Source organism: Peromyscus maniculatus, chromosome 7 (assembly GCF_049852395.1).
Source record: "Peromyscus maniculatus bairdii isolate BWxNUB_F1_BW_parent chromosome 7, HU_Pman_BW_mat_3.1, whole genome shotgun sequence".
In the NCBI taxonomy this organism is placed as follows: Eukaryota; Metazoa; Chordata; class Mammalia; order Rodentia; family Cricetidae; genus Peromyscus; species Peromyscus maniculatus.
This window is the reverse complement of record NC_134858.1, coordinates 51,947,482-51,962,222: the sequence shown is the minus strand read 5'-3', so window position 1 is coordinate 51,962,222 and position 14,741 is coordinate 51,947,482. Positions and strand designations below refer to the sequence as shown.

The following is a 14,741-nucleotide window of genomic DNA, read 5'->3' as shown; positions in this document are numbered from 1 at the left end:
AGGTTAGCCTCTAATTCAGAGATCTGCCTCCCATGTGTTGGGATTAAAGGACTGTGCCATTACCACCTGGTTTAAATCTAACGTTTTGAAAATCCATGTCATCAACAAGTTATTTATTGAGGCAGTAATGCAGGACTGTTAAGGGTGTAGCCTCCTGGGTCTAAAGTCTTGGTCTACTTAGTATTCAGCCCTGTGCTCCTTTGAGAAATGACTAGGCTGCACGCATTTTCTTCTCAATTAAAATAATTACAATAGTAACTCACTCGTAAGCTTATAATAAGGTTATTTAATAAATGTGTTGACAGGTAACATGTACATAATGACTTTTTTGTACTTATAAGTATATATTATATGTTAGATTTGTTATAATCACTATGCTAACTTTATGATCTAGCTAGTAATGTAAGAACTAAGGATGGAGGCATAAATTCAAATCTGGGCTCTTGTGGGGCTGCTCCACTTACATAAAGATGTTCAATAAGTAAGTCATGGAACAACTATTATTTGAGCTCACCTTTGTAATGCCGAGGACAATATCTATGGACGTAACAAAAGCATTGGACGACCCAGTTAGCTCACATCCAACCACCTCTGGTAAAGGAAGAGTAACTGGTAGGCCCAGCATAACTGCTTCTGTTTCAATGCCTCCAACTCCTGTTGAGAAGAACAAGTTTATCAGCAAAGGACTGATTTAAATGAGTTATTTTCCATTTTAAAATCTCCCATGTTTCACAAGTGTGACTTACACAGCATCTTATAAGGAATTGCCACATCACTTTCACTGTGGACCTTGAACCTGAACCCTTTATAAAGGATGACTCGGGCTGGAGAGATGGCCCAGCCGTTAAAGGCTAGGCTCACAACCAAAAATATAAAGGATGACTCACTCCACTTACTTACTTGAGAGAACTGGTATTTTTACCTTTACATTAAATTTAATCAGCATTTTCTGAGTATGATATGTACTGTTCAATGACCAACAAACACCTGGATGTGACTACAACCCAGTCGATGCCTACCTTAGTCTCATGACTGGAATCTAAGAAAAAACCCAACAGTTATAATACTCTACTAAAAAAAAGAGTTAAGTACACAGTGGGGTACTCTTAAATTGATGAGCAAGATTAGGGATTTCAAGAAGCCACCGTGCTTAACAAGCTGTAAATAGGGGTGGTAGGCAAGGCTGTGAGACACAAAAGAGACACGAAGGACTGAATAAAATGACCTGACGGACTTTGGATCTCCAAAGGCAGGAGGAGATGTGGAAGGACCCTGAGAGTGCAACCACAGCCACCATCACCCACTGAGTAATGCCTAACAGTGGTGCTGTGCTGGCTATGGGCAATCTTTTTCCATAAATCCTCTTTACTAGACAATTCATAAACTCAGAAGTCTGTTTCTTTGTTGCTATAATGAGAAAACTATAAAAATGTTGATATAATGAGAGCCTCAAAGAGGCTCTCTGTCCTCTGATAATATTCTTGGTATCCCTTCTTAAAAAGAAATCAAATTATACCAAGGCATTTACTTACCCCACCCAAGAATCCCCAATCCATTCACCATGGTTATATGAGAGTCTGTGCCAACTACACTGTCTGGGAAGAGCAGGTCCTTTTCTTCAAAAACTACTCTTGATAAATATTCTAAGTTCACTTGATGAGCCATTCCAGTTCCAGGAGGGATGACTGCCACATTCTTAAAAGCTCCTGAACTCCACTATATTTTGTTTGGATTTAAGAGACACAGGGTTAGTGCATTGTGTAACTGTGTATTTACAATCAAGATACAAATAAACAGACATTAAAACGTTAGCCACTGTTCAATATGGTCAACTCCAAATTTACAATAAATACTAAAACTACATAGCTATTGAGCCTATGAAGACCATCAAAACCAAATGAAACTGGACATAGTGGTGTATATCTATAATCCTAGCACTTGGGAGACGAGGCAGGAGAAACCAGTTCAAGGCCATTCTCAACTATGTATCAAGTTCTAGGCCGGGAAATGTTCTCCAAGGCTCCAGAAAAGTCAATGAACAAGACTGCTGATGACTCACTTAAAATTCGGCCACTGTTTTCATTATTGTTGTTTAAATATGACAAATATGAGGGTATGCCAATAATATGGTACAAGAAAGTTCCATGACTAAAATGCTTTTGTTAATCACAAGTCTAAATATTAAAAACTGTACAGTATCAGTATTTTATAAATGCTAATCAAGAATTCTCCAAATCATTTATACCTTAAAAAACTGAAGCCTCTCTCGATTTCTGCCGAATTCTACTTCTTGATTTTTTAACACTGTCTCAGGTCTAAAAGGATGAAAAGCTGGTATTAAATACATATATTAGTAAACAATCATCTGCCTTATGTCTAAGTTTTCATTCCTACACATTTAAAAAAATCCCCATAAGAATTTTCAGGATTTATTTTTCCCATAAGCAGCTCTTTCTGCCTCACACAGCACACAGGACAGCTACCTAACTATGACTTCACGTACAACAGGCAGCTCCCCCACCAGTGCTCCCAACTGCTCGGCTGCTGTGGATGAAAGTGAACCAAGCTGTGCTGAAGGCAGCAGGGCAGGGGCTCGGGGAGTTAAAGCATGCCTTCTCATCCCCTTGGCTCTTATGCTGGTCATAACAGGCAGATGGAAATTAACACTACTGACATATGAACACTGCCTTATAGTCAAAAAAGATCTCTTCACAAGTCTTTTATTCAACTCACTTAAAACAGCTGTTTATGTTTAAGTAGATTACATGAATTATTTAAAGTAAAACAACTCACCTCTAGATAGTAAACAACACCACTTTTAGCAAACTAATTTTAAAAATCTAATGGGCATTTAAAAAAATATCTTAAACTACCTAAGTTGTTTACTTCAAGTAGCAGCTAGTGACTTTACTAGGGTATCAATATAAGTAAACTTTTTTTTTGTATGAAATCTGGGCTCTAAAAAGAATTCCTTGTGAACTTTTTAAAAACCAAGGCTTATTTTCATAATTCCAGCCAAGTGAACTCTGCAGTCACAGCACACTGCATAGGTCTCACCCAGTCTTAGGAACAGCAAGTTTAAGTCACTCCTGTTATTTTCCTTTCCACAGCACTGGGCGCTACAAAATGTCTTTTGTATGTTAGATCATAACATGATTTCAAATTAGACGGACTTCAAGGGCCAAATGGTAAACTCTCAACCACCTCACATATCCTTTCTTCTTCAAATTTACAATTAATACTTTATTGATGCAGTTATACAAAGTAAAATTCACTATTTTCATACAAGCAGAAACTACAATGTAATATTCTGAAATTTAGAATCAAATTTGAGTTTAAATGTTATACTGAGTTACATCTGTAGAAATAATATCACAGTAAACATTTTTCTGCAGTTATACAGAGACAACTTTTAAAAATCAGTAATTTGTGAGGATGGTTGGCTCCACATTTAAGACAGCTTACTGCTCTTGCAGAGGACCCAGGTTCTGTTCCCAGCACCTACACGGTATCTCACAACCACCTGTAACTACAGTTGTAAGCAATCTGATGCCCTCTTCTAGCTTCCAAGTGCTCCTGAATGAACGTGGAACATTTAAACTCATGCAAGTATATACATTACATACTAAATAAAATAAATAAAAGATTTTCTTATATCAGTCATTTTGAATCAGTAAGTGTTGTCAGAATGTTACTTTGTGTATAAAAGGTGTTACTCTTTCAAGTCAACACACTTGAACAATCAGGGAAAATGGGTATTAAGAACAAGGAGTTATTACATAAAATTATTGGAACCATACAGCAAAGGAATCAGAGTACATCTAATCCTTAGGAAGGATACAGGAGATCACTATAACCTAAAGCTTTGTAAAACTATGAACCCAAGATTTTAGAATTAGACAGAACTTGAAAGATCCAATTCAAAGACAAGACAAAATTAATGCATCATTTGGCATTTATCATGCGTATGTGTGAATACTTTTTTTAGCTTCCTAAAACTGTAAATGTTTTAATACTTCTTAAAGCAAAGTATTTGTTTTAATTTTACTTTTATGTGTATGTGGGTGAATATATGTCTGTGCACGACACACCTGAGGAGCCCACAGAGGTCAGAAGAGGTATCTGATGCCCTGGAACTGGAAGTCACAAATGGATGTGAACCGCTGTGTTCTGGGAATTAAATCCCAGTCCTCTGCAAGAGCAACAAGTGTTCTTAACCATTAAACCATCATCTTGCCAGCCATGTCTACTAATTTTCTTTTAAAGTTAATAACTGACTGACAAAGAGCAACTTTATAGCAGGTAAGAATGGTGGTGCACATTTTTAATGACAACACCTGGAAGGCTGGGGCAGGAAGGAGCCTAGAATTGGAGGCCAGCCTGGCTATAGAAAGCAAATTAGAACGTGAGTTGTGAAGGCAATGCAACAGGAATCAGACGTGAGAGATATGATTTTCTTAAGTGAAGAATTAACAGAAACAATGTCATACTCAGGCACTGGTTGCAAATGAAAAGGACATAGGATGGGCGTATTCTCAATCTGTGAAGAAAATGTTCCTGAGTTTCGGCTTAGTTCTCCAGAATCACACGATCCTCGGCAGGTAGTCTGGCCTCGGCATGGAAGCTTCTTAGGCTGCACTTTAAGTGGGGAGAGCTTTCCTGCTTTCTGCAGGTCACCACCTCCAGGATTTGGTGCGTTCTGTATTGCACTATTATTTCAAAAAGGAAACAAAATAGTAATTTACAAGTGAAAGAAACTTTAGCTTAAAAAAAATTCACATCAGCAACACTATCTGCAAGTGAATGGTGTCCAAAGGCTGTGTGGTAGTTTGAATGCAATTGGCCCCTATAAGCTCACAGGGAGTGGCACTATTAGGAGATGCGGCTTTGTTGGAGTGGGTGTGGCCTTGTTGGAGGAAGCTGTGTCGCTGTGGGGGTGGGCTTTGAGGTTTTCTATGCTTATACACCCAGTGTCTAAGTCGACTTCCGGTGCCCGCAAGATGTAGTACTCTCAGCTACTATTCCAGCACCATATCTGCCCACATGCCGCCATGCTCCCCGCCATGATGCAAATGGACTGTAAGCAACCCACCCCCAACTAAATGTTTTACTTACAAGAGTTGCTGTGGTCACAGTATCAACCCTAACTAGACAGGCTCACATTTACCGTGATGTTAACAAGAGTACTTCAGGTTATAAGAGAAAACCTAAGGTAGGATAGTGGCACACCTGTAATCTGAGGTAAGGGGATTGACAGGAGTTCAAAGTTAACCTTGGCTACATAGTAAGGTACTGTCTCAAGTTTCTCAACCACCCCAAATTCATGAAGGAAAAATATGCTCCCAAATACCTCATATAACCACACACCTCCTACTGCCCTAGATAAGGGAAGGAGAGGAGGAGCACACAGAAATTTCTTCTAATTTGACATGTAGCTTTGACTGTCCTGGAACTCCCTATGTAGACCAGGTTGGCCTTGAACTCAGAGATCCACTTGTCTCTGCCTCATGAGTGCTGTGATTAAAGCCACATCTGGCATACTCATTTTTTTATGTTCTATACCAATATGAGTAACTTTGAGGAAATACAATATAACAACTTCAAGAACACAGTTTCAATACATGGTATTGAGACTCTCATGAGTTACGAGTGAATTTTAGTATTGTTCCACTACTCTAAGGAATGTAAAGGAAGACTGAAGGCAGAGACCAGAAAGCGTCTCTAGTCTTTCTTCTCTTGGTCAAAGCTGCCTTAGAAATCCACGACGCTTACTTCAATGGAAGGAAACCACCTTCAGTGGACTCAGGATTTTCAGTCACCAGTTACAGGCAAACCTTCAGCCTCTCTAAGGTAAGTACACTAAAATCAACATGGAACCGAGAATGGCTGAGGAGCATGCCTGTGACCTATCGCCTGGGAGAGGAAGAGGCAGGAGTCTGAGGCCAGCCTGGCTTATAAAGAGGATTCAAGGCCCATCAGAGTTAGAGAGCAAGATCCTGACTCAAAAACAAAATAAGAGACAAAACTTAATTTAGATATCCATTCCAAAAAGCAAGTTCAAACATGGTAACAGAAGCATACAAATATGAAAATAGCTTTAAACTCAGAATAAGTACAAAAATTGCACTAATGTGAGTCCCACTTTTTTTTTTTTTTTTTTTTTTACTTTAATGTACTAGTCAGTCCTGATCACAGCAGGCTTTACTGTGCCAGAGCCGCTAATCCTCTACCTCCCCACTACCCACGTGCAGTTAACTAGTGACTAGTCTCCACATGTCTGTACTGCAGTACCATTTACTGAAGTCGATCTGTAAAGAATGGTCAACTGTGAGATCTGTTGGACAGGCAGGGTGGACTTTCTTAGGATCACCTCCAAGACTTTTCACTGCCTCCCTCATAGCAGCAAAATCCACCATTGCCGGTATTCCGCTAAAAAATAAAGAACAATCAAATTACAGGTCTAATTGCTTAATACTCATTTCTTTTGACTTTTAAAAATGATCTTTTTAGTTTGTGTTTATTTTTGATAATGTACTTATGATCTAAAGTTAGATGTACTTCCTGGTTTAATGAGAATTAACACTAATAGTATCTGTGAACTTCAGTGCTCAGGAGTAGAACTGCCAAAAACAGAAGAGATGACTCTGACGTATAAGGGAAAACCAGAATTGGCTGTGTACCTCTGTCCTCTAGGCCCTTCCTCCACAGCCCTCGCATTATCTCAAAGCTGTTCATAATTGCCTTTACCATTATACAGTCATCCATCTGCACATATTACACTTACACACACACACACACACACACACACACACACACACACACACACACATAAAACAAACATGTACCAAATGACTTCACTATTCTTCATACCAAAGATACAAGGCAAACATAACACACTGATGATTACAGAACAGTAACATATGCATTAAGCAGCAACATATTGGAAATACTGCACATCAGTGGCACATAAACTAGGCTTATGTGAGTGGACGAGGGGGATGTTCTCCAACATTTCATTCAATATTCACACTTCCAATATATATTCCATAAACAGAACAGGATCTTCCCGGCTACTGTAAAGAATCTCTATTTTATTCTGAGATGGCTTAAAATTCTTAAGTTATATCATTCATTGCTCCATATATGTAGCCTTCACGGATTCCACATGTGGGAGCGAGGCCATCAAGTTAGAGACAACTGTACTTGTAATACAAGTAATATAAAAATGAGGCTGTCACTCACGTAAAATCTTGAAGAACAACACGGGCAGGGAAAAAGGGCACTTCAACATTGCTTTGTTTGGTTTTCCAGTCCAAAATGTTCATAACATCTTCCTTTTTAATTAAAAAGCCATCACAATTTCGTACAGCAGCTTCCAACAGGACCCGTATTGAATAAGGCAGAATATCTGATTCAAGACAAAAATATTACTATAACCAAGAGAACAGACATATCTACACATTGCAAAAATTACAACAGCAAAATCTCCAGTATAAATATTGAAAAGGATGGAGTATCAACTAAATACAATAATGAAGACACCCTTGTTGTCCTAGTTAGACCTAACTGTGAACTTGACATAGCCTGGAGTAATCAATTGAGAAATTGCCTAGATCAAATTAGCCTGGAGGTATACATGCAGGGGACTGTCTGGATTATCCATTGATGTAGGAGGGCCTAGACCACTGTGGGCAGGTAGGCAGTCTTGGCTTGGAGAAGAAAGTGAGCCAGAGTGCAGGCCAGAAAGCAGCTTCCCTCCATGGTTTGTGCTTCAAGCTCCTGCTTGGGTTCCCACTCTGTCTTCCCTCAAATATGGGCTGTGACCTAGAAGCATAGATGAAATAACCCTTTCCTCCCTAAGATACTCTCAGGCATGGAATTTGTTGCAGCAATAGAAAAAAATTAGAACACCAATTACGCCTTCAATGCAGGCACCAAGCAGACAGAGTGAATGGGAAGAAGAGTGAGGCTACATACTCTCAAAAGTCTACTCCACTGACACACTCCAGTGACTCCAGCAAGACTGAGTCACCTTCCTAAACAGTGATAAAACTGAGAACCAAATGTCCAAATACCTGAGACTATGGGAGACATTTCTCATTCAAACTGCCACCACACACATAAAATAAATACATGGATAGATTTTTTTTAATTACAATGTTTATAATCCACAAGAGCCAACAGAAGTATGACATGCGCACGAATGTCTGGTCATGAGCTAAGCAGACCAAGCACCTGAAACACATTAGCAATCAGGACCACCTGGGGCTTCTGAGTGGGCATGGCAGAAGCTGGACAACTACGTAGCAATACTTCAAAATTCCAAGTCAAAATTATTTTCAGCCCTGAAATTTATAAACAGGTAAACAATCAATAAATTCATTCTATTTCTGAGTTATCTTCTTTTCTTAAGTAGCTTGTGGAAGACAGGCTCCATGAAACAAATATAAACAAAAATTAGAAAACCATGAAATCTAGGAAATAGTCTCCAACACAGGAGGGGTGGTAAAGGGACTCAGGACAACGGCTGATAGAAACAGTGCAAACAGTATCACTAACTGGGGGGAAGATGATGTCTAGATGTGGTGCTGCTGAGAAAAGGGGCGTGGGGAGAAGAGCAGATTACTTGATTATCCCATCGGGAGCATAGGCAGACATTTGGAGACCTTACGTCGGTAAGGACGTAGAAAACTAAAAAAGACAATCATTACTTCCAGGAAAAATACCTTCCCAGACCTCTTTTTTCTTTAATCCTATCAAAAACACCAATCCTGATGTTATATTATCTTCAGATACAAACACTGCCTCCTTGAAGAAAAATGGGAGCTAAAACAACTAGGGAACTTATGAAGACTCTCACCAAGCTGGGTCTGTCGGTTGCCCTGTCTGGGCAAACAGACATGTTTTTCATGTATCCTCAGGAAAAAAAAAAAATCACACATTCTATTGGTGTCAGAATGGGCCCTGGGACTGACAGAACCAAAGATGAGTTGGTAAGGAACTGCTGCATGGCCCCTGAGTGATAAGGAATGCAACAGAAACTGACATTTCTGGCATTCTAAACTGAATCTGCAATTTCAATATGGCTCTTTCTTTCTCTATATGTACTGACATTTGCATGTTCTACTATGCATGATGAGGCATGAAACCAAAGCTAAGCAGGCTGAGCCAGAGGCACACTTGGAGAAAATTCCAAGATGTCTGGCTTTCTCTACATGGTGTGGGAGAGTATGCCTCCTTGATAAATGTGATCTGAAAAAGTACAGGGACACCCTTAAAGGGCTGACCAAACTACTAAACACAATTCAGTCCCTGAAAATAGCTCATATTGAGATGGGATCATAAGCAGATTGTCACAGGAGTTATAGGCCTTAGCACCTCAAGTTCAACTATCTGCCATGAAAGAACTTGACCATTAACAGGAGGAATTTTTGTAGAAAAAAGACATATAGATATTATTCTCCACATTAGCCAGATTTGACAGGAAAATGGGAAAAAATGGAGCATGAGATGGAAGTGTTGGCGTGCCATTTCTTATAGCTGACAAGTACGTAGCACAAGGAAATTATAATACAATTAAGATCTGTGCTAAAAAGAACTCTTTCTGGGATCCCAAAACCCGGAACCCATGTGAAGAATCACTCTGTCAGTGAGGAAGGAGAGAATGAGACAGAAATTAATAGAAGTCAGCCCTCAGGTCTGACTTTCAATGCTGAGGAAGGAAAATCCATGATTCAATGTGCAGACAATGGCCTTAATGATGGCCACTGTAGAAGAAACTATGGTAATCAGGGAATACTTAGCCTCTGAATTGCTTGAATTAAGACAGACTTTTAGAAGCCGGAGAGATGTTTCAGTGATTAAGGAAGACTTTTTAAGCAAATGAAAGAATTCCTCACAGCCTGGCTTGTGAAGCTGTGGGACATGGATGTGGCTGGAATCCGAATATCACAAAGCAAAGAAGTAGAGTAATAGCCGGGCGGCGGCGGCGCACGCCTTTAATCCCAGCACTTGGAGGCAGAGCCAGGCAGATCTCTGTGAGTTCCAAGCCAGCCTGGTCTACAGAGTGAGTTCCAGGACAGGCACCAAAGCTACACAGAGAAACCCTGTCTTGAAAAGGAAAGAAAAAAAAAATGCCATGGGCAGGTTACCTCCCTATAAGCTGCCAGTCAGACAGGCCTAAGTCACAAAACTATAACCACGGCTGTTTGTTACAGGCCAGAAATAGACGGTAAGTCCTTGTTGGGCCTTAACTGCAGGACATGAAGGAAGAAATAAAGCTGGAACCGAAACAAATGTTCCTTCCCTGCCTCTGACACCACAGGCTGCTGTGGAAACTGTCACTGACATACCTGCTTGAGTAACTACTGTACAACCAACACGTCACTATTAAACAGTGGCACTGACTGTCACTGACTTCTGATCTGACTTAAAGCCCACTCCAGAAGAGAGGGTCTGTGTTTGGTTTGTGAGCCGGGGTGAAGACCTGGGGCTGTGGAGGCCATATGCCCTGGTGGGAGGCTGCTGCTACTGCTTTGTGAAAGAGACGTCAAACTGCCTTCTAGACATTTGTATTTACTCCTGCACTGACTACTGCTGTCGGCTGCAGGAGTCCTTTCAACTTGTGCAGTGGGTGGTAGTTACTGTAGGGACTCGACCCGTCACACTCCAAGAGTAAGACACTATTCCTAGAGTATAATGGCCCAATGCTAAGCTAGAAATGGGAGAAAAGGAGACGTCCTTATTACATCCTCCACTTCCATCCAAGGCTCAGGGAATAGTGCTACAGAGGGTGTAGAAGAAATCCAAGAGCAGCAGGGGATGAGGTGTTATGTGCTGTATCCTTCATATTGAAGAGGAAGGAGGCTGAGAAGACTCGGGAAGGGAACTCAACTACAAGAGTCACAGGCCTTCCTATAAGCAGTAAACAACTGCTGGAGGGAGGAGACTCTTCAGTATGTCAGCATTATGAGCAGCTGGTGTCCCCAGAAGTAACTCAAATAACCTCCCTGGTTCACCAAATATGACCGGAGTAGTCTCTTTGGTCTAGTACCAGTGCCCTGTCTGGAGTGAAGAGGCATTTGTTCAAATTTCCCCAAGAAAAGTCACACAATACTTAGGTTTTCTGCATTTTCAGTTAGTCTGTATATCTCCCCTAATTCAAGAACTGTTTTTTAAACAAAATAATTAAATTGAGACATATTTTGCATATCTTATATTTTAACCTTTCCAAGTGAGCAACTTAAAATTGTTTTAGTTAAGTATGACAGGTTTTGCAATTAGCATCATGAGTACATTTTAGAACATTTTCATAAGCTCAACATTTTCTCCATGCTCATTTACTGTTAATCTTCACACTTTAATCTCCAATTCCAGGATTCCCTATCAGGAAATCTATTCTTCATCTTTTCTACACAATAGTAACACAATAACATTTTTTGTGTCTGGCTTTTTCCCCCCATTGAACAAGCTTTTATGGTTCACTCCTACTATACTATGTATCTATAGTTAATTTCTTTTACTAAATGGCACTCCATTACGCACCAAATTGTGCTTCAGTTTACCAAATGGAGGATATTTAGGGTTGTACAATTTTTAGCTCATATGAACAAATGCTTCCTAAGATTACCTGCCTTGATTTTTCTTGGGCACATACATAAGAGTACTATGTACAGGGGCTTAGCAGTTAAAAGTACTGGCTTACAGAGTAACCGAGTTCAATTCCTAGGACTCACAGACTGTGGCTCACAACCACTTGTGACTATAACTCCAGGGGATCCAACACCCTCCTCTGGTCTTCACAGGCACCAGGCACACACATGGTGTACAGACATACATGCAGAAAAATACCCATATACATAAAATAATAAAAACATAAATACACATAAATCTTTAAAAAAAAGAATATTGTGTAATACAATAGCTAGGTCATATAATAATCATTTGTTCATTCATTCACTGGTGCTAATAAGAAGTGTTGAGGGGCTGGAGAGATGGCTCAGTGGTTAAGAGCACTGACTGCTCTTCCAGAGGATCTGGGTTCAATTCCCAGCACCCACATGGCAGCTAACAACTGTCTGTAACTCCAAGATCTGACACCCTCACACAGACATTTATGAAGGCAAAACATCAATGCAAATAAAATAAAAAAAAAATAAGTTAATTAAAAGAAAATTTAAAAAAAAAGGGAACGGTTGAAACCTGGGACTTGTATGTGCTAGGCAAACATGCTACCACTGAGCAACATTCCCAGACTAACATTTTTTTTTTGGTTTTTAGAGACAGGGTTTCTCTGTGTAGCTTTGCGCCTTTCCTGGTGCTCACTTGGTAGCCCAGGTTGGCCTCGAACTCACAGAGATCCACCTGGCTCTGCCTCCCGAGTGCTGGGATTAAAGGCGTGTGCCACCACCCGGCCAGACTGTAACTTTTAAGAAACAGCCCAACTGAGCCGGGCGTGGTGGCGCACGCCTTTAATCCCAGCACTTGGGAGGCAGAGGCAGACGGATCTCTGTGAGTTCGAGGCCAGCCTGGGCTACCAAGTGAGCTCCAGGAAAGGCGCAAAGCTACACAGAGAAACCCTGTCTCGAAAAACCAAAAAAAAAAAAAAAAAAAAAAAAAAGAAACAGCCCAACTATCTTCTAAAGTGGTGGTATCCTCTTACATTCCCACCAGTGAATGAGGATTCTCTCTCTCTCCGTATATTCCCTAATACTCATCTGTCTCTGACATCATACCCACCACACCTAGTTAAGAGTTCTAATAGCCTCTCAGCAAGTCAACAGTTAACAAGTTCCTCTTTGAAACAACTCTTTCTACAGACTCACCCAACAGCTCTCTGCAATTTTCTCCCTATTTCTATGCCTTGCAAATGATGTGCCAAAGGGCACTAAACTCCCTTTGTTTTCAACATGAAGGTTGAGACCCGTTTGGCAAACCTACATTTCCAAAAATATTTACATTATGATTCATAACTCTGTTTTTACTTCCTGTCACTATCATCCATTCAGACATCTATGTCAACACAAGCATCACAGCTGGGCTTGGGCACAGGTCTGTAAACTCAGCTATTTAGGAGACCAAGGCAAGATCAGAAGTTCAAGGCTTGCCTGGGCTAGAGTTAAGTTCAAGGCCAGTGTGGTCAACTTATTGAGACCCTATCTCAAAATAAAAATGAAGGGTTGAAGGTAAGAGTTCAGTGAGTGCTTGCCTAGCATGCTCAAGGTCTTAAGTTCAATTCTCAGTACAAGGAGTTTTTAAAAAGCATTGTACTTTTCTTTTCTTCTTGGTTTCTTAAGACAGGGTTTCTCTGTGTAACAGCCCTGGCTGTCCAGGAACTGACTTTGTAGACCACTGACCTCAAACTCAGAGAGATCCACCTGCCTCTGCCTTCTGGGATCAAAGGTGTGCACCACCACACCTGGCTTTGAAACAATGTTCCTGACACATCTTTTTGTCTACTATCACCATTCAGTCCAAACTCCCATTACAAATAAATTGTCAATCTTTTGCCTGTCCTCCTTAACAGCTCATGCTGCTAAAATCTTTTTAGTTCTGTGTGACAAAGTACATATACAGCTTTTCTGCTGAACATCAAAGTACAATGACTAGGGTGGATGAAAAAGCTGTAAGAAGCCGGGCAGTGGTGGCACATGCCTTTAATCCCAGCACTTGGGAGGCAGAGCCAGGCGGATCTCTGTGAGTTCGAGGCCAACCTGGGGTACAGAGTGAGTTCCAGAAAAGGTGCAAAGCTACACAGAAAAACCCTGCTTCAAAAAAACGGGGAAAAAAAAGTCTCAAGTTAAAAAATTAGCCACTTCTTTTCAAGAAGTTTTCACTTGAAGAACAGCTCATAAGCCATGGCTCTTCAATTGTGGGCATTTAGTGGACACTTCTCAAAAGCAAAGTAAATGCCAGACATAATGGCATATGCCTTTAGTTCCAGCACTTGGGAGGCAGAAGCAGGTGGATCTCTGTGAGTTCAAGGCCAGCCTAGTCTACACCATGAGTTTCAGGACAGCCAGAGCTACATAGTAAAAACAAAATAAACATAACTGTTACTTGTCTAGTGTTACTCTGTCTGGTCATTGCATTTATTCATCTTTGAAATGGTTAAGGTTGTAATGAGTTATGCAGATTGTGGTGGTTTGAACAAGAATGACCCCCATAGGTTCATGTATTTGAAGACTTAGTCAATAGGGAGTGGCACTATTTGAAAGAATGAGAAGAATTAGGAGGTTTAGCCTTGAAGGAAATCACCGAGAGTGGGATTTAGGATTTCAAAAGCCCATGCCAGGCCCAGTGTCTGTCGGTCTCTGCTTATGGATCTGGATATAGAACTCACAGCTACTTCTCCAGCAATATGTCTGCCTGCATGCTGCCATGCTCCCCACCGTGAAGATAATGGGCTAAACCTCTGAAACTGTAAGCCAGCCCACAGTTAAATGCTTTCTTTTGTAAGAGTTGCCTTGGTCGTGGTGTCTCCACATAGCAGTAGAACAGTGACTAGACAAAGATCTTCCAAGTGTATTACACAACTATTAAAACAACCACAAACACAGCTGTCAATTTCACCATGGCCTTCTCAACATGGGAACTGGTGCCTCTCAGTGCCACTCAAGAGCCTCAACATTGTGCCAGCACCTGGGCTAAGGCATCCTTATCAAGAAAGCTCGTTTCTATGCTCGAGACTAGATTCCACCTGGAGGCTGCCTGGAGATGTTCCTCGTTAAGTCCCATTGTTC

General features: G+C 40.6%; 1 protein-coding gene across 1 annotated transcript in view; it reads right to left on the bottom strand.

The window, feature by feature from the left end:
• Ireb2 (iron responsive element binding protein 2) overlaps positions 1-14,741 on the bottom strand; it is a 46,822-nt gene that overhangs the window by 23,891 nt on the left and 8,190 nt on the right. Inside the window, exons 3-8 of the mRNA XM_006971573.4 lie at positions 7,243-7,408; positions 6,292-6,429; positions 4,491-4,709; positions 2,246-2,315; positions 1,533-1,716; positions 515-654 (exon numbers count right to left, since the gene is read on the bottom strand). Of these exons, the coding sequence (XP_006971635.1) occupies positions 515-654; positions 1,533-1,716; positions 2,246-2,315; positions 4,491-4,709; positions 6,292-6,429; positions 7,243-7,408 (917 nt within the window). The remainder of the gene's footprint in view (positions 1-514; positions 655-1,532; positions 1,717-2,245; positions 2,316-4,490; positions 4,710-6,291; positions 6,430-7,242; positions 7,409-14,741) is intronic.